This window comes from Symsagittifera roscoffensis, chromosome 2, assembly GCF_963678635.1.
Source record: "Symsagittifera roscoffensis chromosome 2, txSymRosc1.1, whole genome shotgun sequence".
NCBI classification, from domain to species: domain Eukaryota; kingdom Metazoa; phylum Xenacoelomorpha; order Acoela; family Convolutidae; genus Symsagittifera; species Symsagittifera roscoffensis.
The window spans coordinates 74,911,750-74,939,736 of NC_087063.1; the positions used below are offsets into that span (position 1 = coordinate 74,911,750).

Below are 27,987 nucleotides of genomic sequence, written 5' to 3' on the forward strand. Positions count from 1 at the left end.
CATTTTTTTGGAAAATTTTGACCAACAAATCGCATTTTTTCGGAGCGCGCTCCCCCCTCAAATTTAGTATAGATTGGCGCCACAGGCGCTCTTAGAAAAATTAAGGTCAGGCAGCCAAAAATTGATATCTCAAAATAGTTCAAAGGGGGGACCCTTTGGGTCGGCAGGGGTTCAAATCCCTAATAGGGGCGTCCGCCACCCCTCCCCCGCCCACTCCTAAATCCGCTACTGTACACTTAGGTGGCTAAACCTAACAGAAAAATATTGGCAGTAGCAATTGAGAAATCCAAAATGTAACTTCTTAGTTCAAAAAAAAGTGTAAACAGTAGTTTTAATGCATTCAAACTAACAGAACACTGAAACATGTGGATTCGTTTGCTGTGCAAGTAGTACAGCATGGTTTGTTTACAATGATAACAGAAAAAAATTTTTAGTAGTAATGATTGTATTTAAAAAAAATAGTGGCAGGTGAAAAAAATTAGATCAATTTTTCTTGACACTGAGAAAACGTTTTGGAGGGTGTAAAAACCCGAATCGCAATAACAAAATAATCTAGTACAATACTACTTTTAAAGTCCTAGAAACTTTTTCGAGCTCATTAAAATCGGGAAGAAAAAAAGCACACTCAAATGCCATAGTTTTTTCCCACACCCTTAAAGTGATTGAAACAACAGGATAGCTAAAGGGATAAATTTTTTAAAGTCGTTTAAGGCGGCAATTCACGACAAAGGATCAGCTATTGACATCACTGAACGCATGCAATGCAAACATGACCAGGAATACACAACTACTGGTAAACAAAGATGGATACAGACAAAAATATATAGCTCACGATTATAAGACACTTGCTATCGCAATTTATTAATAATTCGGCTAAACGCAAATCACTTTTGAGCTCAGTTTAATTTCTCCACAATCGCCAAAAACAATTAATTGCAAAACAAAACAGCAAAAAAAAAATCAATTCTGTGTTAAAATAAGAAAAAAACAATCAACTCTGTGTTAAAATAAGAAAAAAAATTCAAACTTCAAAAACTGACACAGAGGCGAAGCTGAGCTTCGCACCATTTGCGATACAAAAAGGATTGACTGTGTTTAAAATCCATTGAAACGAAATATCAAAAATTGAAGAAAAAAACTTTTAAAATAGTTTTTATCATAGAAACTTGCATAGAAACGTTGCAACAAAAACGCAAACTATCCGGAACACAATTATGCAAAATTACGCTCACTATTAGAAACTTTACAAGGAATTTGCAAAATGCTAGATAGAGGCCAAATTTTTCAAAACATTCTACTGCAAAATTAAGTCGGCAAAAATAACAAACCGACAAAAACCCTAATTAACCGAAAAATTTCAGTTCGCAAAATAACAATTCCAGTCTGGAATCGAGCACCCAAGCTTTTTTCCAAACATGGGCGTTACAGCAATTTAAAAAAAAGCTGACATTTCAAAAAAATTGGGCTAAGGGAGCTAAGCCGACAAAAATAAACAGACGGACGGTAGTCCGAAAAAACTCAAATTTGCCAAACAACAGGTCCCGGCCGAACTCGACTTTCAAACCTATGCCGTCTCAAGCAGATGTGCTACCTTTTCGCCAGATGCGCCAGATGGCTGATTGAAATTGATTTCATAAAAAAAAGAAGTATATGAGTGAGTCCAGGCTCCGGGAGATGAGTCCTGTGAACAAAGTTTGTTTTACCGAAAAAAGTCTAGTACCCAATAGCAATTGCCTTGCATATTGCAAGAGTAATAAAAACGGAAAAACTCAACCAAAGGCATGACTACCATACAAAGTTACAATTTAGATCAAAATTTTTCATAATGTAAAACGATTCATGAATTCGTAAGGAATGCCTAAAAACTATGAGAAAAACTATACCCGAGAAAAAATAATTCAAAATTTATGAGAACTAAATGTATTTAAATTGAAGCTCTCATCCTATCTCCACACCTGCAAATAAATATCAATAGCTTTTTGCTCAAGTTGCCCAATTTTTACAAAAAATGGCACGTGCACTCATCAGGCAATGACAAACTTGAATTCGTACTTTCTTTTATAAAAGCCATCGTTAACCCAAAAACGCCATGGTTTTGAGAAGTGGGAGAAAAAGAAAAACTAACAAAATTGATTACGCCAAATTTATTCGACAACGTACAACTGTCCCAAAAATTGTTCTGATTTTGTTTTTAATTACATTTTTATAGTTACCATTTCAAATTTCTATTTCGAAAGTAACTGAGGCAAAAAATTATTACCGCCGAGTTTTTTTGAAAATGATTTTTTTTGTGTTTCAGAAATTTGTTTTCAACAAAAAATGACAAGTCAGTCGACAGAATATATAGCTAAAGCTAGTCAAACGTGGCGGATTAGGTGATTCCTAATAAGCATATTTGGTCTTCGTGATTAACCACTTTGTAAAACACTTCTTACACCATAAAGTTGATGATTATGTAATATGGGAAAGACAAAAGAGCCGGGTGAGTATAATACAGGGGCGGAATTAGGGGGACGTCCTCCCCCTCAGGGATTTGACCCCATGCCGACCCAAAAGGTCCCCCTTTGGTACTTTTTAAGAAATCCATTTTTGGTGACGGACCCTTAAATTTTTCTAAAAGCGCCTTTGGCGCCAATATATACTAACTTTGAGGGGGAGCGCGCGCCTAAAAAACGCGATTTTTTTAATGAAAATTTTTCAAAAAGTGCCCAAAAACGGCTTTTTTGACCTGTTTTTTCAAGCTCCGAAAATCAATTTGGCCGACCTATAAACAAAAAGGCCGTCAAAATTTTCGAAATTGTTTTGAAAATCTGCCCCCCCCCCTCGAGAAAATCCTAGATCCGCCCCTGGTTTAATACCAAATCTATATTGACCAAACATGTATTTGATAGCCTAGATAGTCTGCATGCCTATTTTAATAAGAATCGGAAAAATTGACAAAATGCTTTTAAAATTTTGCAGGCAAGAAACGAAAAATTGCCCAGGTTTCTTTGATTTGTGAAAATTTTGAAACAGTTTTTCAAAATTGAAATTGAAACGTTGGGGTGGGTAGGTGAAATGAGGCAAGCAGTGATTTTTTTTGACGTATGGCACATAATTGCACATTTTGATTTTATGGTTTTAAACATGCACGCACGTGCCTGCTTTTTAACTACATTTTCAAAATGATTGCTTTTTTCAATGGCTGTTTTTCTGTGACACAGGTGAAACGTCGCTTTTATAGTACAAATAATATGTGACTGTGTCAATAAAAATCATACCATCTTGCTTGAAAAAAAATACAGCACGCATGATGCGCTAAATCTCTATAAGGTTTCATTCAAATTCCACAGTTTATTACTTGTGCCGGCAGATAAATCGGATCTTATTCAAACTGATCCCTAACTAGTATGTCATATTCAAGTTTTCATTATCAATGCCTATCATCATTTATAACCATTAGTTATTAACTTGTCATTAGTTATTAACATAAGTTATTATGGCGCGTGTGGCAGAGTATCAAAGAAGTGCGAGTGACGCTGTCAGTTGGCACCAGGACCAGGCACTCAACACCAGAATATTACTCATGCACCCCACAGGTTAGCATAAATGTCCCACATTTCGCCCCTCACACATTTCGCCCCTGTTAAATCTAGTGGCAAATTTCGCCCCACACACATTTCGCCCCACACACATTTCGCCCCTCTTAAATCTAGTGGCACATTTCGCCCCTCACACATTTCGCCCCTCACACATTTCGCCCCCTTATAATTTCTCACACTTCGTCCTCGCACGTTTCGCCCCTCTTAAATCTAGTGGCAAATTTCGCCCCACACACATTTCGCCCCTCTTAAATCAAGTGGCACATTTCGCCCCTCACACATTTCGCCCCCTTATAATTTCTCACACTTCGTCCTCGCTCGTTTCGCCCCTAACTTATTTCACAGTTAATTAACCGCCACTTTCTTAATGTACATTTTAGGGGCGAAATGTGTGAATACCGGTTAGCAGGCTGTCAATTTATAGTTGATACCAGTTAGGTGGCATTATCGGCGGCCTTGAGCTCCTTGTTATACCATCAGTTTTTGAAGTTTCTTAGGTATCTTTAAGCGTTGAAAATTGGTCTTAGACGTAAAAAAAACTTTTTTTGTCATTGAATTTGTGACTGAAAGAATTTGAAGTTCCAACAAATCACTATAAGGTTCATTCCAATGGCCGGCTCTTTTCCTCCCAAACCCCCTCCCTCCACCTGTAAAATTTTGCAAAAAAAATTTTGTTCCCCATATTTTCTAACTGTTACAAAAATTGGCATCCGGACTAATAAGTTCACGACAAACGTATTTGGTAATCATACTTAACTTTATAAAACTCAGAATTTCACGATAAAACTGATGCTTATGTGAAGTGGAAATAATGAAATTCTTTGTTTATCTTCTTCTAAAAGACATTTTCTTCTTTTAAGTGTTTCCCTAAATTATGCTTCCATTCAGGTCACTCCTTCCTTACAAGGGATTAAACTAGAAAAGCTTGTTAGCTCATTTTGAGTTCATTTCGATTAAGATAATTTTTTATATTTAACAGAATGTATATTTTTGATAATTCGACCAAATTCAAATATTTAACAAACGTTTAATTTTCATAAATTGAGTTTCAAAAAATATCAAACCGGAAATGGGAAAAAAACCACTTGGTCAGCCCGTGAATCAGGCCCAAAAACTCGAGGTCGACATTTTTGAAGGCTTTTTTTTCACCACCCCCACCCAAAAAAAAACCTCATATAAGCATCAATTTCACAGTGTCCCGACGCGTTTTACATGGTTGAATATCAAGACCAAAAATGTTTGCGTGGCTTTATTAGTTCAGATGACAAGTCTTGATAAAATCACTTGTATAAAGTCAGTAGGTTGGAGAAGAGAAGCGCCGAAATTTTGTTTTCGACAAATGCGCTCAGTCACAAAAGGCTATATGCAGTCTCAATTAAAGTTTGAACAAATTCCAAACAACAAAACAAAGAACCAAATGAATTATGAACAAACTTCTGACTATTTTGTCCAGAAGTTTAATTTTTGACCGCAATTTGATTTGATCGCAAAAATTGTATGATCTGAGACAAATAAATGTCTGAGGAAGATATAAAAAATATTTAATTAACATGATTTTGACATGTAAAGATTTCATTAGTAAATCTATATCTGCAGAAAGTTCAATAAAACGGCATTTTGTGAACTTAACTAGCCTTAGACAAGTATTTAAAATCATTGTGTGTTCTCAAAGCTGCGAATATCAGTGATTGAAGATATCAAATTTCACTTCTCAGTGGAAGTAAAAAGCTTATGCTTAAAAAAAAACATTTTTCTTTTGTCAAATTTAGTCTTATTTTACCAGTCGAAAACAACAACAACAAAAAAAACAAGTTATGATTCTACGTAAAACATTTATTTTTCATGGTTGGTTCTTTGCTCAGAGCCTGGGCTATGTAATACGCCAAAAAAATACATTTTTGCATGAAAACTTTTTTTTGAAAATGTTTTTTTTTGTGAGCCTAAAAATAACTTTGCAGCGACTGAAAAATTAATGAACATTCCTGGATTTCCTGGAGGGATATCTAGCACGTGTACGGGTCTGGTTTTCAAAAGAAATTTTTTGCTAAGACTTCCTGGCAGGGTTCCTGGATGGTTCCTGGATGATTTCTGCCAGGGTTCCTGGATGGTTCCTGCCATGAAGTCCAGGGTTGTCCTGTACTCTTTAAGTTCCTGGCAGGAAGTTCAAGAGTTTACGGTGGCTATATAACCCGGGAACCCCCTACCCCACAAATTATACACTTACTTTTACCTAATTTTTGAAGGCTTCGGAGTGACTCTAATGGAAAAGCGCCACCAATTTTTCACCACTTTTTAACCTAACTTCCAGGTCCATTTGGCTTTGTGTTGATGGACACTGAAGCAAAGGAGAGATGCAAAGTGTTATTGGGAGAACCACACCACTGCTCGTGCAAGACATTTAAAAAGGAAAAATGCTGCAGACACGTCTTCTGGGTACTGCTCAAGAAATTTAAAGTACCCAGGTGAGATAATGAAGAGCTTTTTTCTTTTTTTTCCACCCTCATAATTATTTTTTTCTCACAAGACTGGTAGAAAGGTATTTTCGATGAATTTTCACACAGGTTCTATCGCAGAAATTTGCACAAATAAAAATTTTGTACAACGTCCAGTAATGGTCAGCTATTAACCTCTTCACTATTGCTTTCTGAGAAACTTCGACTAATTTTTGCTGTTTAAACTGCTTGTTATAACTACTAAGAAGGTTAAATCACGCAACCGATTCTATGATGGTTATCTTACCAGCAAGACAAACGATTTCACGTGTTATTACAGCTAAATGCGTGATGTTACGCTGTAAAGTAAGAAGAACAAATCTGTTCACAGTTGTCGATTTGTTCATCACGCCAAACTTCATTGCATTATGACAACGTTAAATAAGCTTTTCAAAATTTAATTTGAAAGGGGGGGACTGGAAAAGAGCCGGTTAAATCAGGACAAACGCAACAAAATTCAAATGTTCAAGAGGTACCCTTTAAAAAAAATCGGCAACCAAGGTTGTGAATGGGGTAGTTCCCGACCCCTCGGCACGTTTTTGGGTTCATTAAAACTCTTACTTTTTTTATTTCAGGACTGACCCTGTCACGTTTCAACTAGGGCTAGTGGAGAGGGAACTGCAGGCTATGATCAATGGACACTACTGCAGAGCCAAGACTGCTAGGAGAGATCAGACAAAACTGGTTCAAGATCCAAACTTAACTGACGATGCCAGTGGTGCAAATGGTAAGTCTTTTTTATCAGACGCCTGCAAACAAGCTATAGTTATTAGTCTTATGTCAAACTCTGTCCATTGTTCTTTTAGTAAAAAGATTCCTTATTTCTTTATTTGATTTATTGCAACTTATTATGATTTTTATTTTTTTTTCACTTCTTCGGGGCTGACCCTATTCGAGATAGCCTCAACCATTTCCGATGATTATTTTTCTATCTGATTTTGCGTGCAAAACAAAAAGAAAAAAAAGAAAGAAAAAGAAAAAAGTAAAACACACTCGAATAAAAAATTCCTCCCTAATTTTCAAATAATCTGAACAATAAAAATTGACTGAATTTAGTTTTAAAAAAGAGCAGTCAAAAGCATACGCACGCACAACATTTGCTCAAGTTTTCGATTAAATTGACAAGAGTTTGACAGACCCAGTTTTATACCAACATACAAAAACTGTAACACTTCATCATCGAATGACTCATTTTTTCATAGACTCCCGTCTGGTGCAGAGACAAATAACAGAAGATGACACCTGTCCAATATGCCAGGAGGAGTTTCTCACCCACGGGGATACAAACAACAACAACAACAACAACAACAGCAGTAAGAGTGAGTCATCTCCAGCTGGAGCGAATAATATGATGAACAGGCATGAACCCGTGACCTATTGCAAGATAGGCTGTGGTCAGAACATACACATCAAGTGCATGAAGTCATGGGCATCATACCAGGTCAGTTGAAGTGCTTTAAACTCGAGAAATTCAACCGCTATAAGAGTTTGTTGAAGTTCTCTTATACTGAAACATGTTAAATACTGTGAAACATGTTAAAAAGGCCAATTTTTAAAGGACTTCAATGAAATTTCTCACAAAAATAATTTAAAAAAAAGAACTTTTTTGTTAGAGCTCTTCAGTAAAAAGTCTCAGGAAGCTTATTTTTTTCTAGTGCAGAGGCACCTTCTTAGAGTTGTAAAAGTGATCGGCGCGCTTTTTTTCACATAAAACTAAAGCACATTCACCAAGGCGCATAAAACATCAAAGTAGATTTTTTATAAATGTTGAGTTTATTTGACGCACACAGCCTGAAGTGGCTATTTTTGCTCTTTCGTAGAAAAGGAATTTGATTAGTAGTAATTTAGTTTTTGAGACTAACTCCAATTTTATCTGTCCTGATGTCAGTAGTGAAGTAGCTAAAGGGATAATTTTTTTAAAGTCGTTTAAGGCGGCAATTCACGACAAAGGATCAGCTATTGACATCACTGAACGCATGCAATGCAAACATGCCCGGAATACAAAACTACTGGTAAACAAAGACGGATACAGACAAAAATATATAGCTCACGATTATAAGACACTTGCTATCGCAATTTTTTAATCATTCGGCTAAACGCAAATCACTTTTGAGCTCAGTTTAATTTCTCCACAATCGCCAAAAACAATTAATTGCAGAACAAAACAGCAAAAAAAGCAATCAATTCTGTGTTAAAATAAGAAAAAAACAATCAACTCTGTGTTAAAATAAAAAAAAAACTCAAACTTCAAAAACTGACACAGAGGCGAAGCTGAGCTTTGCACCATTTGCGATACAAAAAGGATTGACTGTGATTAAAATCCATTGAAACGAAATATCAAAAATTGAAGAAAAAAACTTTTAAAATAGTTTTTATCATAGAAACTTGCATAGAAACGTTGCAACAAAAACGCAAACTATCCGGAACACAATTATGCAAAATTACGCTCACAATTAGAAACTTTACAAAGAATTTTCAAAATGCTAGATAGAGGCCAAATTTTTCAAAACATTCTTCTGCAAAATTAAGTCGGCAAAAATAACAAACCGACAAAAACCCTAATTAACCGAAAAATTTCAGTTCGCAAAATAACAATTCCAGTCTGGAATCGAGCACCCAAGCTTTTTTTCCAAACATGGGCGTTACAGCAATTTTAAAAAAAGCTGACATTTCAAAAAAATTGGGCTAAGGGAGCTAAGCCGACAAAAATAAACAGACGGACGGTAGTCCGAAAAAACTCAAATTTGCCAAACAACAGGTCCCGGCCGAACTCGACTTACAAACCTATGCCGTCTCAAGCAGATGTGCTACCTTTTCGCCAGATGCGCCAGATGGCTGATTGAAATTGATTTCATAAAAAAAAGAAGTATATGAGTGAGTCCAGGCTCCGGGAGATGAGTCCTGTGAACAAAGTTTGTTTTACCGAAAAAAGTCTAGTACCCAATAGCAATTGCCTTGCATATTGCAAGAGTAATAAAAACGGAAAAACTTAACCAAAGGCATGACTCCCATACAAAGTTACCATTCAGATCAAAATTTTTCATAATGTAAAACGATTCATGAATTCGTAAGGAATGCCTAAAAACTATGAGAAAAACTATACCCGAGAAAAAATAATTCAAAATTTATGAGAACTAAATGTATTTAAATTGAAGCTCTCATCCTATCTCCACACCTGCAAATAAATATCAATAGCTTTTTGCTCAAGTTGCCCAATTTTTACAAAAAATGGCACGTGCACTCATCAGGCAATGACAAACTTGAATTCGTACTTTCTTTTATAAAAGCCCTCGTTAACCCAAAAACGCCATAGTTTTGAGAAGTGGGAGAAAAAGAAAAACTAACAAAATTGATTAAGCCAAATTTATTCGACAACGTACAACTGTCCCAAAAATTGTTCTGATTTTGTTTTTAATTACATTTTTATAGTTACCATTTCAAATTTCTATTTCGAAAGCAACTGAGGCAAAAAATTATTACCGCCGAGTTTTTTTGAAAATGATTTTTTTTTGTGTTTCAGAAATTTGTTTTCAACAAAAAATGACAAGTCAGTCGACAGAATATATAGCTAAAGCTAGTCAAACGTGGCGGATTAGGTGAGTCCTAATAAGCATATTTGGTCTTCGTGATTAACCACCTTGTAAAACACTTCTTACACCATAAAGTTGATGATTATGTAATATGGGAAAGACAAAAGAGCCGGGTGAGTATAATACAGGGGCGGATTTAGGTTGACGTCCTCCCCCTCAGGGATTCGACCCCATGCCGACCCAAAAGGTCCCCCTTTGGTACTTTTTAAGAAATCCATTTTTGGTGACGGACCCTTCAATTTTTCTAAAGGCGCCTTTGGCGCCAATATATACTAACTTTGAGGGGGAGCGCGCGCCTAAAAAACGCAATTTTTTTAATGAAAATTTTTCAAAAAGTGCCCAAAAACCGCTTTTTAGACCTGTTTTTTTAAGCTCCGAAAATCAATTTGGCCGACCTATAAACAAAAAGGTCGTGCAAGACATTCAAGAAGGAAAAGTGCTGCAGACACGTCTACTGGGTACTACTCAAGAAGTTTAAAGTTCCCAGGTGAGATAATGAAGAGCTTTTTTCTTTTTTTTCCAGCCCTCATAATTATTTTTTTTCTCACAAGACTGGTAGAAAAGTATTTTCGATGAATTTTTTACACAGATTCTATTAGAGAAACTTGCACAGAAAAAAATTTTGTGCAACGTCCAGTAATGGTCAACTCTTAACCTCTTAACTATTGCTTTCTGATGGCTCTTTTCCAGTTAAATGGCTCTTTTCCAGTTAAATGGCTCTTTTCCAGTTTTACCCTTTCAAAATACCGAGTTTTATGTTTGTTTCACGTGTTATTACAAGGGCTCAAACTAGAAAAGCTTGTTAGCTCATTTTGAGTTCCTTTCGATTAAGAGAAATTTTTATATTTAACAGAATGTATATTTTGATAATTCGACCAAATTTAAAAATTGAGTTTCAAAAAATCAAAAAATATCAAAGCGGAACTGGAAAAGAGCCCCTGAATCAGGCCCAAAAACTTTAGGGCGACATTTTTGAAGGCTTTTTTTCCTCCACCCCCCACCCAAAAAAAAACCTCATATAAGCATCAATTTCACAGTGTCCCGACGCGTTTTACATGGTTGAATATCAAGACCAAAAATGTTTGCGTGGCTTAATTAGTTCAGATGACAAGTCTTGATAAAATCACTTGTATAAAGTCAGTAGGTTGGAGAAGAGAAGCGCCAAAATTTTGTTTTCGACAAATGCGCTCAGTCACAAAAGGCTATATGCAGTCTCAATTAAAGTTTGAACAAATTCCAAACAACAAAACAAAGAACCAAATGAATTATGAATAAACTTCTGACTATTTTGTCCAGAAGTTTAATTTTTGACCGTAATTTGATTTGATCGCAAAAATTGTATGATCTGAGACAAATAAATGTCTGAGGAAGATATAAAAAATATTTAATTAACATGATTTTGACATGTAAAGATTTCATTAGTAAATCTATATCTGCAGAAAGTTCATTAAAACGGCATTTTGTGAACTTAACTAGCCTTAGACAAGTAATTAAAATCATTGTGTGTTCTCAAAGCTGCGAATATCAGTGATTGAAGATATCAAATTTCACTTCTCAGTGGAAGTAAAAAGCTTATGCTTAAAAAAAAACATTTTTCTTTTTGTCAAATTTAGTCTTATTTTACCAGTCGAAAACAACAACAACAAAAAAAAACAAGTTATGATTCTACGTAAAACACTTATTTTTCATGGTTGGTTCTTTGCTCAGAGCCTGGGCTATGTAATACGCCAAAAAAATACATTTTTGCATGAAAACTTTTTTTTGAAAATGTTTTTTTTTTGTGAGCCTAAAAATAATTTTGCAGCGACTGAAAAATTAATGAACATTCCTGGATTTCCTGGAGGGATATCTAGCACGTGTACGGGTCTGGTTTTCAAAAGAAATTTTTTGCTAAGACTTCCTGGCAGGGTTCCTGGATGGTTCCTGCCAGGGTTCCTGGATGATTTCTGCCAGGGTTCCTGGATGGTTCCTGCCATGAAGTCCAGGGTTGTCCTGTACTCTTTAAGTTCCTGGCAGGAAGTTCAAGAGTTTACGGTGGCTATATAACCCGGGAACCCCCTACCCCACAAATTATACACTTACTTTTACTTAATTTTTGAAGGCTTCGGAGTGACTCTAATGGAAAAGCGCCACCAATTTTTCACCACTTTTTAACCTAACTTCCAGGTCCATTTGGCTTTGTGTTGATGGACACTGAAGCAAAGGAGAGATGCAAAGTGTTATTGGGAGAACCACACCACTGCTCGTGCAAGACATTCAAAAAGGAAAAATGCTGCAGACACGTCTTCTGGGTACTGCTCAAGAAATTTAAAGTACCCAGGTGAGATAATGAAGAGCTTTTTTCTTTTTTTCCACCCTCATAATTATTTTTTTCTCACAAGACTGGTAGAAAGGTATTTTTGATGAATTTTCACACAAGTTCTATCGCAGAAATTTGCACAAATAAAAATTTTGTACAACGTCCAGTAATGGTCAGCTATTAACCTCTTCACTATTGCTTTCTGAGAAACTTCGACTAATTTTTGCTGTTTAAACTGCTTGTTATAACTACTAAGAAGGTTAAATCACGCAACTGATTCTATGATGGTTATCTTACCAGCAAGACAAACGCAACAAAATTCAAATGTTCAAGAGGTACCCTTTAAAAAAAATCGGCAACCAAAGTTGTGAATGGGGTAGTTCCCGACCCCTCGGCACGTTTTTGGGTTCATTAAAACTCTTACTTTTTTTATTTCAGGACTGACCCTGTCGCGTTTCAACTAGGGCTAGTGGAGAGGGAACTGCAGGCTGTGATCAATGGACACTACTGCAGAGCCAAGACTGCTAGGAGAGATCAGACAAAACTGGTTCAAGATCCAAACTTAACTGACGATGCCAGTGGTGCAAATGGTAAGTCTTTTTTATCAGACGCCTGCAAACAAGCTATAGTTATTAGTCTTATGTCAAACTCTGTCCATTGTTCTTTTAGTAAAAAGATTCCTTATTTCTTTATTTGATTTATTGCAACTTATTATGATTTTTATTTTTTTTCACTTCTTCGGGGCTGACCCTAATCGAGATAGCCTCAACCATTTCCGATGATTATTTTTCTATCTGATTTTGCGTGCAAAACAAAAAGAAAAAAAAGAAAGAAAAAGAAAAAAGTAAAACACACTCGAATAAAAAATTCCTCCCTAATTTTCAAATAATCTGAACAATAAAAATTGACTGAATTTAGTTTTAAAAAAGAGCCGTCAAAAGCGTACGCACGCACAACATTTGCTCAAGTTTTCGATTAAATTGACAAGAGTTTGACAGACCCAGTTTTATACCAACATACAAAAACTGTAACACTTCATCATCGAATGACTCATTTTTTCATAGACTCCCGTCTGGTGCAGAGACAAATAACAGAAGATGACACCTGTCCAATATGCCAGGAGGAGTTTCTCACCCACGGGGATACAAACAACAACAACAACAACAACAACAGCAGTAAGAGTGAGTCATCTCCAGCTGGAGCGAATAATATGATGAACAGGCATGAACCCGTGACCTATTGCAAGATAGGCTGTGGTCAGAACATACACATCAAGTGCATGAAGTCATGGGCATCATACCAGGTCAGTTGAAGTGCTTTAAACTCGAGAAATTCAACCGCTATAAGAGTTTGTTGAAGTTCTCTTATACTGAAACATGTTAAATACTGTGAAACATGTTAAAAAGGCCAATTTTTAAAGGACTTCAATGAAATTTCTCACAAAAATAATTTAAAAAAAAGAACTTTTTTGTTAGAGCTCTTCAGTAAAAAGTCTCAGGAAGCTTATTTTTTTCTAGTGCAGAGGCACCTTCTTAGAGTTGTAAAAGTGATCGGCGCGCTTTTTTTCACATAAAACTAAAGCACATTCACCAAGGCGCATAAAACATCAAAGTAGATTTTTTATAAATGTTGAGTTTATTTGACGCACACAGCCTGAAGTGGCTATTTTTGCTCTTTCGTAGAAAAGGAATTTGATTAGTAGTAATTTAGTTTTTGAGACTAACTCCAATTTTATCTGTCCTGATGTCAGTAGTGAAGTAGCTAAAGGGATAATTTTTTTAAAGTCGTTTAAGGCGGCAATTCACGACAAAGGATCAGCTATTGACATCACTGAACGCATGCAATGCAAACATGCCCGGAATACAAAACTACTGGTAAACAAAGACGGATACAGACAAAAATATATAGCTCACGATTATAAGACACTTGCTATCGCAATTTATTAATCATTCGGCTAAACGCAAATCACTTTTGAGCTCAGTTTAATTTCTCCACAATCGCCAAAAACAATTAATTGCAGAACAAAACAGCAAAAAAAGCAATCAATTCTGTGTTAAAATAAGAAAAAAACAATCAACTCTGTGTTAAAATAAAAAAAAAAACTCAAACTTCAAAAACTGACACAGAGGCGAAGCTGAGCTTTGCACCATTTGCGATACAAAAAGGATTGACTGTGATTAAAATCCATTGAAACGAAATATCAAAAATTGAAGAAAAAAACTTTTAAAATAGTTTTTATCATAGAAACTTGCATAGAAACGTTGCAACAAAAACGCAAACTATCCGGAACACAATTATGCAAAATTACGCTCACAATTAGAAACTTTACAAAGAATTTTCAAAATGCTAGATAGAGGCCAAATTTTTCAAAACATTCTTCTGCAAAATTAAGTCGGCAAAAATAACAAACCGACAAAAACCCTAATTAACCGAAAAATTTCAGTTCGCAAAATAACAATTCCAGTCTGGAATCGAGCACCCAAGCTTTTTTTCCAAACATGGGCGTTACAGCAATTTTAAAAAAAGCTGACATTTCAAAAAAATTGGGCTAAGGGAGCTAAGCCGACAAAAATAAACAGACGGACGGTAGTCCGAAAAAACTCAAATTTGCCAAACAACAGGTCCCGGCCGAACTCGACTTACAAACCTATGCCGTCTCAAGCAGATGTGCTACCTTTTCGCCAGATGCGCCAGATGGCTGATTGAAATTGATTTCATAAAAAAAAGAAGTATATGAGTGAGTCCAGGCTCCGGGAGATGAGTCCTGTGAACAAAGTTTGTTTTACCGAAAAAAGTCTAGTACCCAATAGCAATTGCCTTGCATATTGCAAGAGTAATAAAAACGGAAAAACTTAACCAAAGGCATGACTCCCATACAAAGTTACCATTCAGATCAAAATTTTTCATAATGTAAAACGATTCATGAATTCGTAAGGAATGCCTAAAAACTATGAGAAAAACTATACCCGAGAAAAAATAATTCAAAATTTATGAGAACTAAATGTATTTAAATTGAAGCTCTCATCCTATCTCCACACCTGCAAATAAATATCAATAGCTTTTTGCTCAAGTTGCCCAATTTTTACAAAAAATGGCACGTGCACTCATCAGGCAATGACAAACTTGAATTCGTACTTTCTTTTATAAAAGCCCTCGTTAACCCAAAAACGCCATAGTTTTGAGAAGTGGGAGAAAAAGAAAAACTAACAAAATTGATTAAGCCAAATTTATTCGACAACGTACAACTGTCCCAAAAATTGTTCTGATTTTGTTTTTAATTACATTTTTATAGTTACCATTTCAAATTTCTATTTCGAAAGCAACTGAGGCAAAAAATTATTACCGCCGAGTTTTTTTGAAAATGATTTTTTTTTGTGTTTCAGAAATTTGTTTTCAACAAAAAATGACAAGTCAGTCGACAGAATATATAGCTAAAGCTAGTCAAACGTGGCGGATTAGGTGAGTCCTAATAAGCATATTTGGTCTTCGTGATTAACCACCTTGTAAAACACTTCTTACACCATAAAGTTGATGATTATGTAATATGGGAAAGACAAAAGAGCCGGGTGAGTATAATACAGGGGCGGATTTAGGTTGACGTCCTCCCCCTCAGGGATTCGACCCCATGCCGACCCAAAAGGTCCCCCTTTGGTACTTTTTAAGAAATCCATTTTTGGTGACGGACCCTTCAATTTTTCTAAAGGCGCCTTTGGCGCCAATATATACTAACTTTGAGGGGGAGCGCGCGCCTAAAAAACGCAATTTTTTTAAGCTCCGAAAATCAATTTGGCCGACCTATAAACAAAAAGGTCGTCAAAATTTTCAAATTTTTTTTGAAAATCTGCCCCCCCTCAAGAAAATCCTAGATCCGCCCCTGGTTTAATACCAAATCTATATTGACCAAACATGTATTTGATAGCCTAGATAGTCTGCATGCCTATTTTAATAAGAATCGGAAAAATTGACAAAAAGCTTTTAAAATTTTGCAGGCAAGAAACGAAAAATTGCCCAGGTTTCTTTGATTTGTGAAAATTTCGAAACAGTTTTTCAAAATTGCAATTGAAACGTTGGGGTGGGTAGGTGAAATGAGGCAAGCAGTGATTTTTTTTGACGCATGGCACATAATTGCACATTTTGATTTTATGGTTTTAAACATGCACGCACGTGCCTGCTTTTTAACTACATTTTCAAAATGATTGCTTTTTTCAATGGCTGTTTTTCTGTGACACAGGTGAAACGTCGCTTTTATAGTACAAATAATATGTGACTGTGTAAATAAAAAATCATACCATCTTGCTTGAAAAAAACTACAGCACGCATGATGCGCTAAATCTCTATAAGGTTTCATTCAAATTCCACAGTTTATTACTTGTGCCGGCAGATAAATCGGATCTTATTCAAACTGATCCCTAACTATTATGTCATATTCAAGTTTCATTATCAATACCTATCATCATTTATAAGCATAAGTTATTAACTTGTCATTAGTTATTAACATAAGTTAATATGGCGCGTGTGGCAGAGTATCAAAGAAGTGTGAGTGACGCTGTCAGTTGGCACCAGGACCAGGCACTCAACACCAGAATATTACTCATGCACCCCACAGGTTAGCACGAATGTCTCACACATGTATGTTAGCACGAAAGCCCCACGTTTCGCCCCACACACATTTCGCCCCTTTTGAATCTAGTGGCACATTTCGCCCCTCACACATTTCGCCCCTAATAATTTCACACATTTCGTACTCGCACGTTTCACCCCTAACTAATTGCAGTTAATTAACCGCCACTTTCTTAATGTACATTTTAGGGGCGAAATGTGTGGGGGCGAAATGTGTGAATACCGGTTAGTAGGCTGTCAATTTATAGTTGATACCAGTTAGGTGGCATTATCGGCGGCCTTGAGCTCATTGCTATACCATCAGTTTTTGAAGTTTCTTAGGTATTCTTTAAGCGTTGAAAATTGGTCTTAGACGTAAAAAAAACTTTTTTTGTCATTGAATTTGAGACTGAAAGGATTTGAAGTTCCAACAAATCACTATAGGGTTCATTCCAACGGCCGGCTCTTTCCTCCCAAACCCCCTCCCTCCACCTGTAAAATTTTGCTAAAGAAATTTTGTTCACCATATTTTCTAACTGCTACAAAAATTGGCATCCGGACTAATTACTTCACGACAAACGTAATTGGTAATCATACTTAAGGCTTTTTTCCTTTTCCCCCCACCTGCAAACTTTTCAATTTGAAATTATTGTTCGCTTTGTCCGATTGTCATGAAAATTGACATGCAGACTGATTAGGCCATAACAAAATTAACCTTGTAAAACCACTCGTTAGACTATAAAATTCATGTTTGTGTGAGGTGGGGGGGGGGAAGGAAAAAGAGCCATACTTAACTTTATAAAACCCAGAATTTCACGATAAAACTGATGCTTATGTGAAGTGGAAATAATGAAATTCTTTGTTTATCTTCTTCTAAAAGACATTTTCTTCTTTTAAGTGTTTCCCTAAATTATGCTTCCATTCAGGTCACTCCTTCCTTACAAGGGATTAAACTAGAAAAGCTTGTTAGCTCATTTTGAGTTCATTTCGATTAAGATAATTTTTTATATTTAACAGAATGTATATTTTGATAATTCGACCAAACTCAAATATTTAACTAACGTTTAATTTTCATAAATTGGGTTTCAAAAAATATCGAAGCGGATTTGGAAAAGAGCCCCTTGGTCAGCCCGTGAATCAGGCCCAAAAACTCGAGGTCGACATTTTTGAAGGCTTTTTTTTCACCACCCCCACCCAAAAAAAAACCTCATATAAGAATCAATTTCACAATGTACCGACGAGTTTTACATGGTTGAATATCAAGACCAAAAATGTTTGCGTGGCTTAATTAGTTCAGATGACAAGTCTTGATAAAATCACTTGTATAAAGTCAGTAGGTTGGAGAAGAGAAGCGCCGAAATTTTGTTTTCGACAAATGCGCTCAGTCACAAAAGGCTATATGCAGTCTCAATTAAAGTTTGAACAAAATCCAAACAACAAAACAAAGAACCAAATGAATTATGAACAAACTTCTGACTATTTTGTCCAGAAGTTTAATTTTTGACCGTAATTTGATTTGATCGCAAAAATTGTATGATCTGAGACAAATGTCTGAGGAAGATATAAAAAATATTTAATTAACATGATTTTGACATGTAAAGATTTCATTAGTAAATCTATATCTGCAGAAAGTTCATAAAAACTGCATTTTGTGAACTTAACTAGCCTTAGACAAGTAATTAAAATCATTGCGTGTTCTCAAAGCTGCGAATATCAGTGATTGAAGATATCAAATTTCACTTCTCAGTGGAAGTAAAAGGCTTATGCTTTAAAAAAAAACATTTTTCTTCTGTCAAATTTAGTCTTATTTTACCAGTCGAAAACAACAACAACAATAGAAACAAGTCTGAGCCTGGACGATGTAATACGCCAAAAAAAATACATTTTTGCATGCAATTTTTTTTTTGAAAATATTTTTTGAGCCTAAAAATAATTTTGCAGCGACTAAAAAATCAATGAACCTTTCCTGGATTTCCGGGAAGGATATCTAGCACGTGTCCGGGTCTGGTTTTCAAAAGGATTTTTTTGCTAAGACTTCCTGCCAGGGTTCCTAGATGTCAAGGGTTGCCCTGTAATCTTCAGGAAGTTAAGGTTTTCCCCTGGCTATGCAACAGGAAGTTCAAGGTTTTCCCCTGGCTATGTAATCCTGGAACCCCCTGCCCCACAAATTACACTCTTATTTTACCTACTTTTTGAAGGCTTCAGGGTGGCTGTAATGGAAAAGCGCCACCAATTTTCCCCATTTTCTAACCTAACTTTCAGGTCCATTTGGCTTTGTGTTGATGGACACTGAAGCAAAGGAGAGATGCAAAGTGTTATTGGGAGACCCCCACCACTGCTCGTGCAAGACATTCAAGAAGGAAAAGTGCTGCAGACACGTCTACTGGGTACTACTCAAGAAGTTTAAAGTGCCCAGGTGAGATAACGAAGAGTTTTTTTCTTTTTTTTTCCACTCTCATTCATATTATTTTTTTCTCACAAGACTGGTAGAAAGGTATTTTCGATGAATTTTTTACACAGATTCTATCGCAGAAATTTGCACAAATAAAAATTTTGTACGAAGTCCAGTAAGGGTCAACTATTAACCTCTTAACTAATGCTTTCTGAGAAACTTCGATTATTTTTTGCTGTTTAAACTGCTTGTTAAAACTACTAAAAAGGTTAAATCAAGCAACCGATTCTATGATGGTTATCTTACCATCGAGACAAACGCAACAAAATTCGGCTCTTTTTCGCAACAAAATTCACAACAAAATTCGGAAGGAAAAAGAGCCCAAAATTCAAATGTTCAACAGGCACCCTTTGGAAAAATTTGGCAACCAGAGTTGCGAATGGGGTGGTTTTGAGTTTTTTTTTTAATTTCAGGACTGACCCTGTCGGATTTCAACTAGGACTAGTGGAGAGGGAACTGCAGGCCGTGATTAATGGACACTACTGCAGAGCCAGGACTGCTAGGAGAGATCAATCAAAACAGGTTCAAGATCCAAACTCAACTGACGATCCCAGTGGTGCAAATGGTACGTCTTTTTTTAAATCTCAGACGCTTGCAAACAGGCTATAGTTATTAGTCTTATGGCGCACTCTCTACATTGTTTTTTTTTGTAAAAAGATTCCTTATTTCTTCATTTGATTATGTAGAGACCGAACTTGCAAACAATTTATTATGATTTTTTTTTTTTTCACTTCTTCGGGGCTGACCCTAATCTTGATAGTCTCAACCATTTCCGATGATTATTTTTGTACCTGATTTTGCGTGGAAAACAAAAAAAAAGAAAAAGAAACAGACAAAAAGTAAAACACACCCGAATAAAAAGTTTCTCCCTAATTTTCAAATAATCTGAACAATAAAAATTGACTGAATTTAGTTTTAAAAAAGAGCAGTCAAAAGCATACGCGTTAACTACGTTTGCTCAAGTTTTCGATTAAATTGACAAGATTTGACAGACTCAGTCTTATACCAACATACAAAAACTGAAACACTTCATCATCGAATGACTCATATTTTTCATAGACTCCCGTCTGGTGCAGAGACAAATAACAGAAGATGACACCTGTCCCATCTGCCAGGAGGAGTTTCTCACCCACGGGGATACAAACAACACCAACAACAACAACAACAACAACAAAAACAGCACTAAGAGTGAGTCATCTCCAGCTGGAGTGAATAATATGATGAACAGACATGAACCCGTGACCTATTGCAAGATAGGCTGTGGTCAGAACATACACATCAAGTGCATGAAGTCATGGGCATCATACCAGGTCAGTTGAAGTGCTTTAAACTCGAGAAATTCAACCGCTATAAGAGTTTGTTGAAGTTCCCTTTTACTGAAACATGTTAAATACTGTGAAACATGTTAAAAGGTCAATTTTTAGAGGACTTCAATGAAACGTCTCAGAAAAATAATAAAAAAGAACTTTTTAGTTAAGGCTCGTCAGTTAGAATTCCCAGGAAGCTTATTTTTTTCTAGTACAGAGGCACCTTCTTAGAGTTGTAAATGTGATCGGCGCGCTTTTTTTCACATAAAACTAAAGCGCATTCACCAAGGCGCATAAAACAACAAAGTAGATTTTTTATCAATGTTGAGTTTATTTGACGCACACAGCCTGAAGTGGCTATTGCTGCTCTTTCGTAGAAAAGGAATTTGATTAGTAGTAATTTAATTTTTGAGACTAACTCCAATTTTATCTGTCCTGATGTCATTTTTTTTACAACTGAGTAAACATGAAAATTACAAAATTCATAAATTGCATGAAGACAATTTTATGAGGAAGTTAAAAGAATAGCAATCTTCGTGTAATTCGATAATTTTCAAAATTGAGTATCGTAAAAAAATATAACGATGGTACTACACCACCAGCCCTATTAAAACTTTATCTAACGACGTTCTCCCAGACTGAGTTCCTTTAGGATGATTATTTATAAATAATAATAATTTGAGAAATGTGGACCTATTTTGGAATTAAATTATGAATCTAATTAAGTTGCATCGTCTGACTATTTCAGAAGAGCAGTTCTGGGAGTGGCGACTGTCTCGAGTGTCCCCTCTGTCGGGCCCCCTTCGGCACTCTGAGGAGTCTGCTGGAGGAACTGCACAATGCACAGACAGACCTAGGAGGAACCAGAGGAGCAGTCAGAAACACAACCACACATGTCAACATATCTTGTAGGAGTCTTTAATTTGAAGGCATTAATGATTTAGAAAAAACATTTTGTTTGAAAATTTTCAAAAATTACTTTGTTTTTGATAATTGGTAACGGAAAGTTTCAGCCCAGTAGAAATTATTTGGAGAAATTGGTAGATTTTTCGCAACTTCAGTTAGATAGTTTTTTGCTAATTTTTGAAAATCTTTTTTTTTCTTTTCAATCTTTTGCCGTCAAGCGTCGCAGATTGTAAGAGATTACTTGAAAAATTCGTGCACAAAAACTGTGTCTTTGGCGTATCTTCTAACTTAATATCATTCTCTAATAGAATCGAGCTAATTGGAAGAGGTTTTTAAACCTACTCAGAAAATGAGTTCTTTTTGTAATAATTAAAGAAACTATTTTGCAAATTTTTGAAGATTTATGCAAAACCACTCATGCTTCACTAACTTAAAATGAGCAGAACGAAATTCGATAAAGCAGAACAAAATTCGATGAACACGATTTTCAGCCACAATTACCTGTACAGCCGAAAGACACTCAATTCAAAATAAATTGAACATTATTAGCATTAGAAAAATTCGTAGTATTGCTGTAGATTATCTGTTCCTCGATCATTGGATTAAAAGCTGCTGAGAACAACAAGTACAAGTTTTCAACATCATTGTTTTGTTTTCTGAAAATTTCTTTGTTGAAAAATGCAAATCTTTATCACTCACTTTTGCCTAGCAGGTCTTTAAGGAAAAATTTCTGAAGACGATAAGCCTTGCTCTATAAATTTTTTCGGCGGTTTTGATTCAGACAGTAACTTAATAGGCCATTATGAAAGAACGCTAAGCACACAAGCAATGCACCCAATTAGAAGGAAATAAATTGAATCAGTTTTTTGCAGTAGTTAGTTCTATTTTCGTTCGATTTCGCAAAAAAAAGACTTTAGTTGTTTGTTTTGCTGGTTATTAATTCAATATCTATAACGTTTGCTTGTCATTCACCCTCATTTCTCACAATTTTCGATTGTTTCCACAAATTTTGGGGAATCAAACATTGATTTTGTATTCAAAATTTTATTTTATTTTGAATTGCTATTAGTTACAAGAAACTGGCTTTTATATGGGATTCGACGTTCCTGAAAGCAAGCTACAAAGTTTTTCAGAACTCTCGCAAGTTTATTTCAATTTGTCTGTGAATGCTCTTGACTTTATTATCAAGATTTTTATCTGCAACATTTTTATCTGCACAAATTATTTTTATTTTGTTTTAATGTTCTAGGAAATGGGAACAATAAACTGAAATATATTGACCACGTTAACTGTCCGCGTTTCAAATTACGGAAAAAACTAAAACATGGGTTGTTTTTTTCTGGCTGATAGTAACTGCTTCAAACTTGGTAGGTACTATGGCTTAGTACCTCATCAAAAACTTTTGGGCTTCGATTCGGACTCCAGAAAAGTCCTCTCAGTGTCGAGAAAAGTTGGTCTGCATTGTTTCATTGTTTAATCTAAATTACACGTTTCAGACGAAGTTGCAAAAAATAATCAATCAGCATTGTAATTTTTCTACAGGTTAATTTTATTAATTAATGTTTTTTTCATTTTAAAAGATTCATACCTATTTCGCTTAAAAAAATCATTTCGGAAATTATCTTTGTAATTTTGAGTTTCCTGATTGATTTTGTCAAAATCAGAACATTATGTACCACATTATGTACCACCCAAACAGCGAAAATGACCTTGAAATTAATATTCTGAGCTTTTTAGTAATACAAGTTCAAGATTCAAAAGCCGATTTTTAAGCAAGTGGCCACCATGCTACTTTGATAGTATTTTTTGCAAGCAAATCGAACAATTCCTGTTGGATAAAAAAGGTATTATGAAAGTGAGTGAGATTTCATTTTTCCAAAAATTTTAGTTTCTCTGAAAAAAACCTAAATCTTCGATTTCCAAAAAAGATGTCACCAAAGAGAAGATCACCCACTCCTCTGTGTGCCAAAACAATCTTTCAGTCTCTTTTCACCTGACCCCACTTTCCACAGCCTTCGAAAAAGTCTGTGGGGTAAAATTTGAAACAATTTTTTTTTATCTGAGATTTTGGGCTCAAAAGATCGAAAGGGTTGTGGAAAATTTTTATGTATAGCAGCTGCGCTCAAAATTGTTCAAATTAAAAGTTATGGCTATCAAAAAACTCTGACCTTTTAGTTCAATCAAAAAAATTTGGTTGTGTGAAACTCACTTGCATAAGAAGTTACGCCCATTTTTTTCATTACACATAATGTTCGGAAAAAACAAATTTTTGTTTTCTTGACTGTTTTTTGAATTTTTTTTCACTTTTTTCAAAAACAATTCTGCTATATCTGATATTAAAAATTGAATCCAAGCAATTATTTGCGGAATGCAAAAATTTTTCTTGCATAAGCGTCTGCGCCCTAGAATTTTTAAGAAAAAAATTATGGCCTTCCAATAAGTCAAACTTCCAGGTTTAACTTTTTTGAAACGTTTTTCACTTTTCTCGAGAACTGCTCTACCAATTCTCATAATAATAGTCCAATCGAAATTTAAGGTTATGGGATTATTCTCTGCTTAACCCGCTCTGTACTATTTTTGTAGCAAAAGATTATGGCCGTTGAAAAAAACCAATTTTGTTCTTTTTTGTGACCGTGTTTGGAATTTTTTTTAGTTATCTCAAAAATTTCCCCAATAAATCTAAAATCAAGCTCATAATCAAAGTGACAGCTGGTTGAGGTTTTTCCCTGCAGACGCAGATACGCCCGAATTGACCATTGCCATTTGAGACTTCACCATTTTTCGAATCTTTTAACGTGTTCGGAAGATTTTCCATTTTTCTAGAAAATTACTCTGCCCTATTGATATTAAATTCAGATTAAAAGAATGGTTCGTAGGCATGCCATATACATAAGCGGCTAATATATTACGCATTCAACCCCTCACCAGTAAAAAATATTCTAAAAATATGATACAGGTACCTCCAGCTTCAACTGGCCCCCGGTTGCTTTTTGGGTAGAACAGAATGTACTGATGTCGAGGTTTGCCTCAAGTTCTCAGATAGCCTTAGTGCCATGAAAAACCTTTTTTTATATGATTGATGAATTATATTTTCACACACTTTTAGGTAGGAACTGTGGCGTGACTCCAATAGAGGGCAAATGCTACAAGTGCAGAATATGTTCCTCTGACTTTCACTTGTGTGGCAACTGCTTCGCCTCCAATGTACACACCCATCATCACTTTGAAATGAGACACAAGGTCAACGAAAGGTCAGAACCACCAGAAGAAGGATTAGTATGCCATTGAAAACTTTTCATTTCTGGGAGCCATTTTTGTTTGAGCTTATGAAAAGTAAAGTCGAACCCCTCGAACCTGGTTCTCTTTTTTGTTCAGTTTGAGTCTATAGGTCTATAGTTTAGGTCAAAGCTAAAGATGGGGGGTCCAAATTGTCTTTTTAAATCTCTGAGCGCCTTGAAACTTACTAATCTGATGATTTAAGTACAAGATACAACTTTTTGAGCTGTTTTTATTGGTTCGTTCTAAAGTGGGGTCTTACATTTCCGCTTACTTTTAGGATAAAACGTAGGTGATTTTTTGAAAAGGAATAAGATATTTGTTTAATCTAGATGGCATCCAGTGGACCGTGGTTTTCTGCTAAATGGGATTTCGGCCGGAGTATCATCTACTGTCACTCAACTCCTAGTTGATTCTGGACTGCAAAACAGAGAACTATCAGAGAATGATTACGATCTCCTGTTGCAGTTGGACGAACCGGCGAGACAGCCAAACGCGAACCAATATGGTAAGAAAAAATTTAGCACTTTTCTCAATATAGAAAACAAAAAGCAGAACAAAAACTCAGCCAAAAACCATTGCGTTTTAAAAATCAATTTCACGACTCCTACGTTTTTCTGGCAGAAATATATTTTTTCTTGACACTCATCTAAAATGATAACTCCAAAATGTCTTTGCAGAGTTGTACTATTATTTGTTTCACGTTTGTTTTATGCGTTATAGAAGGTTCCACCCTGTCGGAACATACGATTTCTCTGCTGCCTTCGATGACCATCAGAAAACAACACGTACACCTGCTTAAGCCAGGAATGCAGTGCAATCTATGTCTACAAGGTGAAATTTTGAAAAGAGTTTTTAATATCCCACACAGGGGCAGATGTAGGTTTTTCTCGAGGGGAAGGGCGGATTTTAAAAAAAAATCTGAAAATTTTGTCGACATTTTTTTAGGTCGAACAAATTGATTTTCGGAGCTCTCCCAAATCACTAAAAAAACCTTATTTAGGAAAAGAAAAAAGGAAAAAAAACAAATTAAAGAAAAAAAGGCGGTTTTTGTTTTTTGGCACTTTTTTGACCAAAAAATCGCGTTTTCTCGGCGGACTCAAAATTAGTATAAGTTGGCTCCAAAGGCGCCTAGAAAAATTTTAGGGTGAGCAAGCCAATTAACTAAAACTAAAAAGTCCATTTCCTCCAAAACCTAATTTACGTATACGTTTTTAGCAGCCGAACCAAAAAAAATCGATCTAATCTATTTTAAATTTTTTTTGCAATTGTAGGAAAAAAAGTAGTTTGATCTTTCGAGAGCGAATTGCATATTTGTTTAGTATATCGAATCGGCCAAGCGATACGCCGTCTTCCATGCCGACATAAATTCCACCAATCATGCATCGATGGCCACCTTCTGCACCAATCAGATCGCTGTCCACTTTGTGCTGAGCCAATAAGAGTCGAACAGTCCGATAATCAGTCAAACTTGTCCCAATTGACCACTAAGACTGCCAATAAGCAGACAATTAGAAGTAAAATAGTACAAACGGCGCCGACTGGATCCCGCATCAAAGGTAAACACTTCTCCGGCAGGAAAAAAAAGAATGAACGTGCGCATTTTTCTGAGTCGATCCAATTTCGGCAAGATTTTTTCAAATTTGAAAAAATTCAAGTCTCCATGATTAACAAGAGTGACTTGCCGCTGTTCAAGTAACAGGGCGCATAAATTTCCCACTGTAGCAATAATTGGTTATCAATTCTGTAAATAAATCACTTTTGGTTATGACCACATTCCGAGAGTGGGTGGTCGAAACTTTTAATTTGGACGTGAATTTCTTTTTTCTCAACGTGAACTGAAAAACTGAAGATATTGGTTTAGTTGAGAGGTACGGTGGGAACGATGATCGGCTAGATGAGGTGCTCACGATATTCGGCCAGAGTGACGCAGCCTCAGTTGCTCCACTGCAACGAAATCCGGAGCGACGGGTGAAATATCCGGCTAGAAATAACAGGTAAATGAAAAAACCAGAGTATATAAATTTTGAAACTGAGTTGATAACGAAAAATAGAAAATTTTTGGCAAATTTGAAACTTCTGGCAAATTAGAAAATTGAATATTTTCACAAAAATTCTGGTCGCTAACTTCGCTTATTTGTTTTGATTTTAGAGGTCTGCCTGAAATGGCATCCCAACTTGCTGCTCAGCCCCAATTCGAAACATCATTCACTGTTTCGGCTGTAAACTCGGCATCAGCTACCAACTCACGAGAAAAAACAAGTGTCTCAGTAAGCCGACATACAACTAAACCGACAACGTCGAAACCGCCTAAAGGAAAACTAGCTCAGTTATCAAATACAACCCACGACTCGACAAACTTATCGGATTTTGCGTTGGGACCCTCGTCCGGGAAACTTTTAGGTCAAAAAGATTCAAATGATTCTGCGGAAAATTCGATCTCAAGGGGTAGAAAATCGAATCCTGAAAGTAGTGGGAAAAATCAACAAATGTTATCACGGAATGGTTCTTTTCGAAATGGGCTACGTAGCAAAAATGAACTCTCTAACCAATTAAGAAAGAGATCAAACTCGTTGGACAGAATCAGATCTAATCATGAATCGATTCGACCGACTGTTTTAAACCGGAACTTAATTACTTCAGATGCAGATTCTGAATTTGGAATTGACGATGTTTCTCAACTGAATAAAATTCTATTTTGACATTTTTTTGAAGAATGTTGGCTGTTGCTTCCAAAATGACCAATAGCAGATCTTACAGATGTATTTATGTCCATAATTTAAAAATAGTAACCGGATGCTGTGCAAGAATCACAGAAAGAACGAGACAACAAACATTTAAAAAATCTAAAAAACAAATTTCGAACAAAACGAAAATTTAGAACAATCGAATATTAGGCAAAGTAGACTACACTTGTCTTGAAATTAATAACAAAAACAAAACAAATTACGATTTTTTTTTACTTCATATATTTTTAACAGATTAGTTTTAGATTTTTTACAAAGAAGATTTGCGCGAAGTGATATACGAAACTTCAAATGCTAGTTTTTCTGGATTAAAACTAAATTTTTTAGATTAAAATAAAAGGGCTGTATCATTAAATTACCTTATCAGTAAATCGAATTATGAAACAATTACATAACTGATTGACGTATTATTTTCATATTAAATACGAACTGGCATAAAAAACGGTTCAACGAATTAAATGGAAATATTTTTAACCATTATTGACTGCAATATATCAATCTTTCGCTCAAGAAATTAATTTAAATCTATGTTGCGCATACCTCTTAGCAAATTTAATGGTCAACCAATCGTAACCTTTGTTAGTTTGAAAACGTTCGCTCTTTGAAAAATACATTTTCGGTTTACTGAACAACTTTTTCTTAATTTTCGATTTGCTGACCAGAAAATTTCAACTTCCGTTTACTGATCTAGTCTGCCCGTTTGCAAGTTGCTGATACATCGGTTTACTGACCGAGCAC

General features: G+C 35.6%; 1 protein-coding gene across 1 annotated transcript; it reads left to right on the plus strand.

The window, feature by feature from the left end:
- The first annotated feature begins 3,232 nt into the window (after nt 1-3,232).
- Nucleotides 3,233-27,204, plus strand: LOC134839971 (uncharacterized). The gene is made up of 18 exons (XM_063855600.1): nt 3,233-3,578; nt 5,890-6,043; nt 6,649-6,800; nt 7,276-7,514; nt 12,263-12,297; nt 12,401-12,552; nt 13,027-13,265; nt 16,526-16,568; nt 18,824-18,977; nt 19,427-19,578; nt 20,073-20,323; nt 21,069-21,228; nt 24,333-24,477; nt 24,835-25,010; nt 25,226-25,336; nt 25,825-26,061; nt 26,367-26,499; nt 26,655-27,204. The coding sequence occupies exons 1-18, from the start codon at nt 3,479-3,481 to the stop codon at nt 27,202-27,204; spliced, it is 3,183 nt and encodes a 1,060-aa protein (XP_063711670.1). The 5' UTR covers nt 3,233-3,478.
- Nucleotides 27,205-27,987: the final 783 nt, after the last annotated feature.

Excerpts from the sequence above, each read along its gene's own strand:
- LOC134839971 (XM_063855600.1), top strand. The coding sequence starts at position 3,479 with ATGGCGCGTGTGGCAGAGTATCAAAGAAGTGCGAGTGACGCTGTCAGT. Across the intron at positions 16,569-18,823 it reads ATTACTCATGCACCCCACAG|GTCCATTTGGCTTTGTGTTG; the intron begins GTTAGCACGAAT and ends CCTAACTTTCAG. Across the intron at positions 18,978-19,426 it reads AAGAAGTTTAAAGTGCCCAG|GACTGACCCTGTCGGATTTC; the intron begins GTGAGATAACGA and ends TTTTAATTTCAG.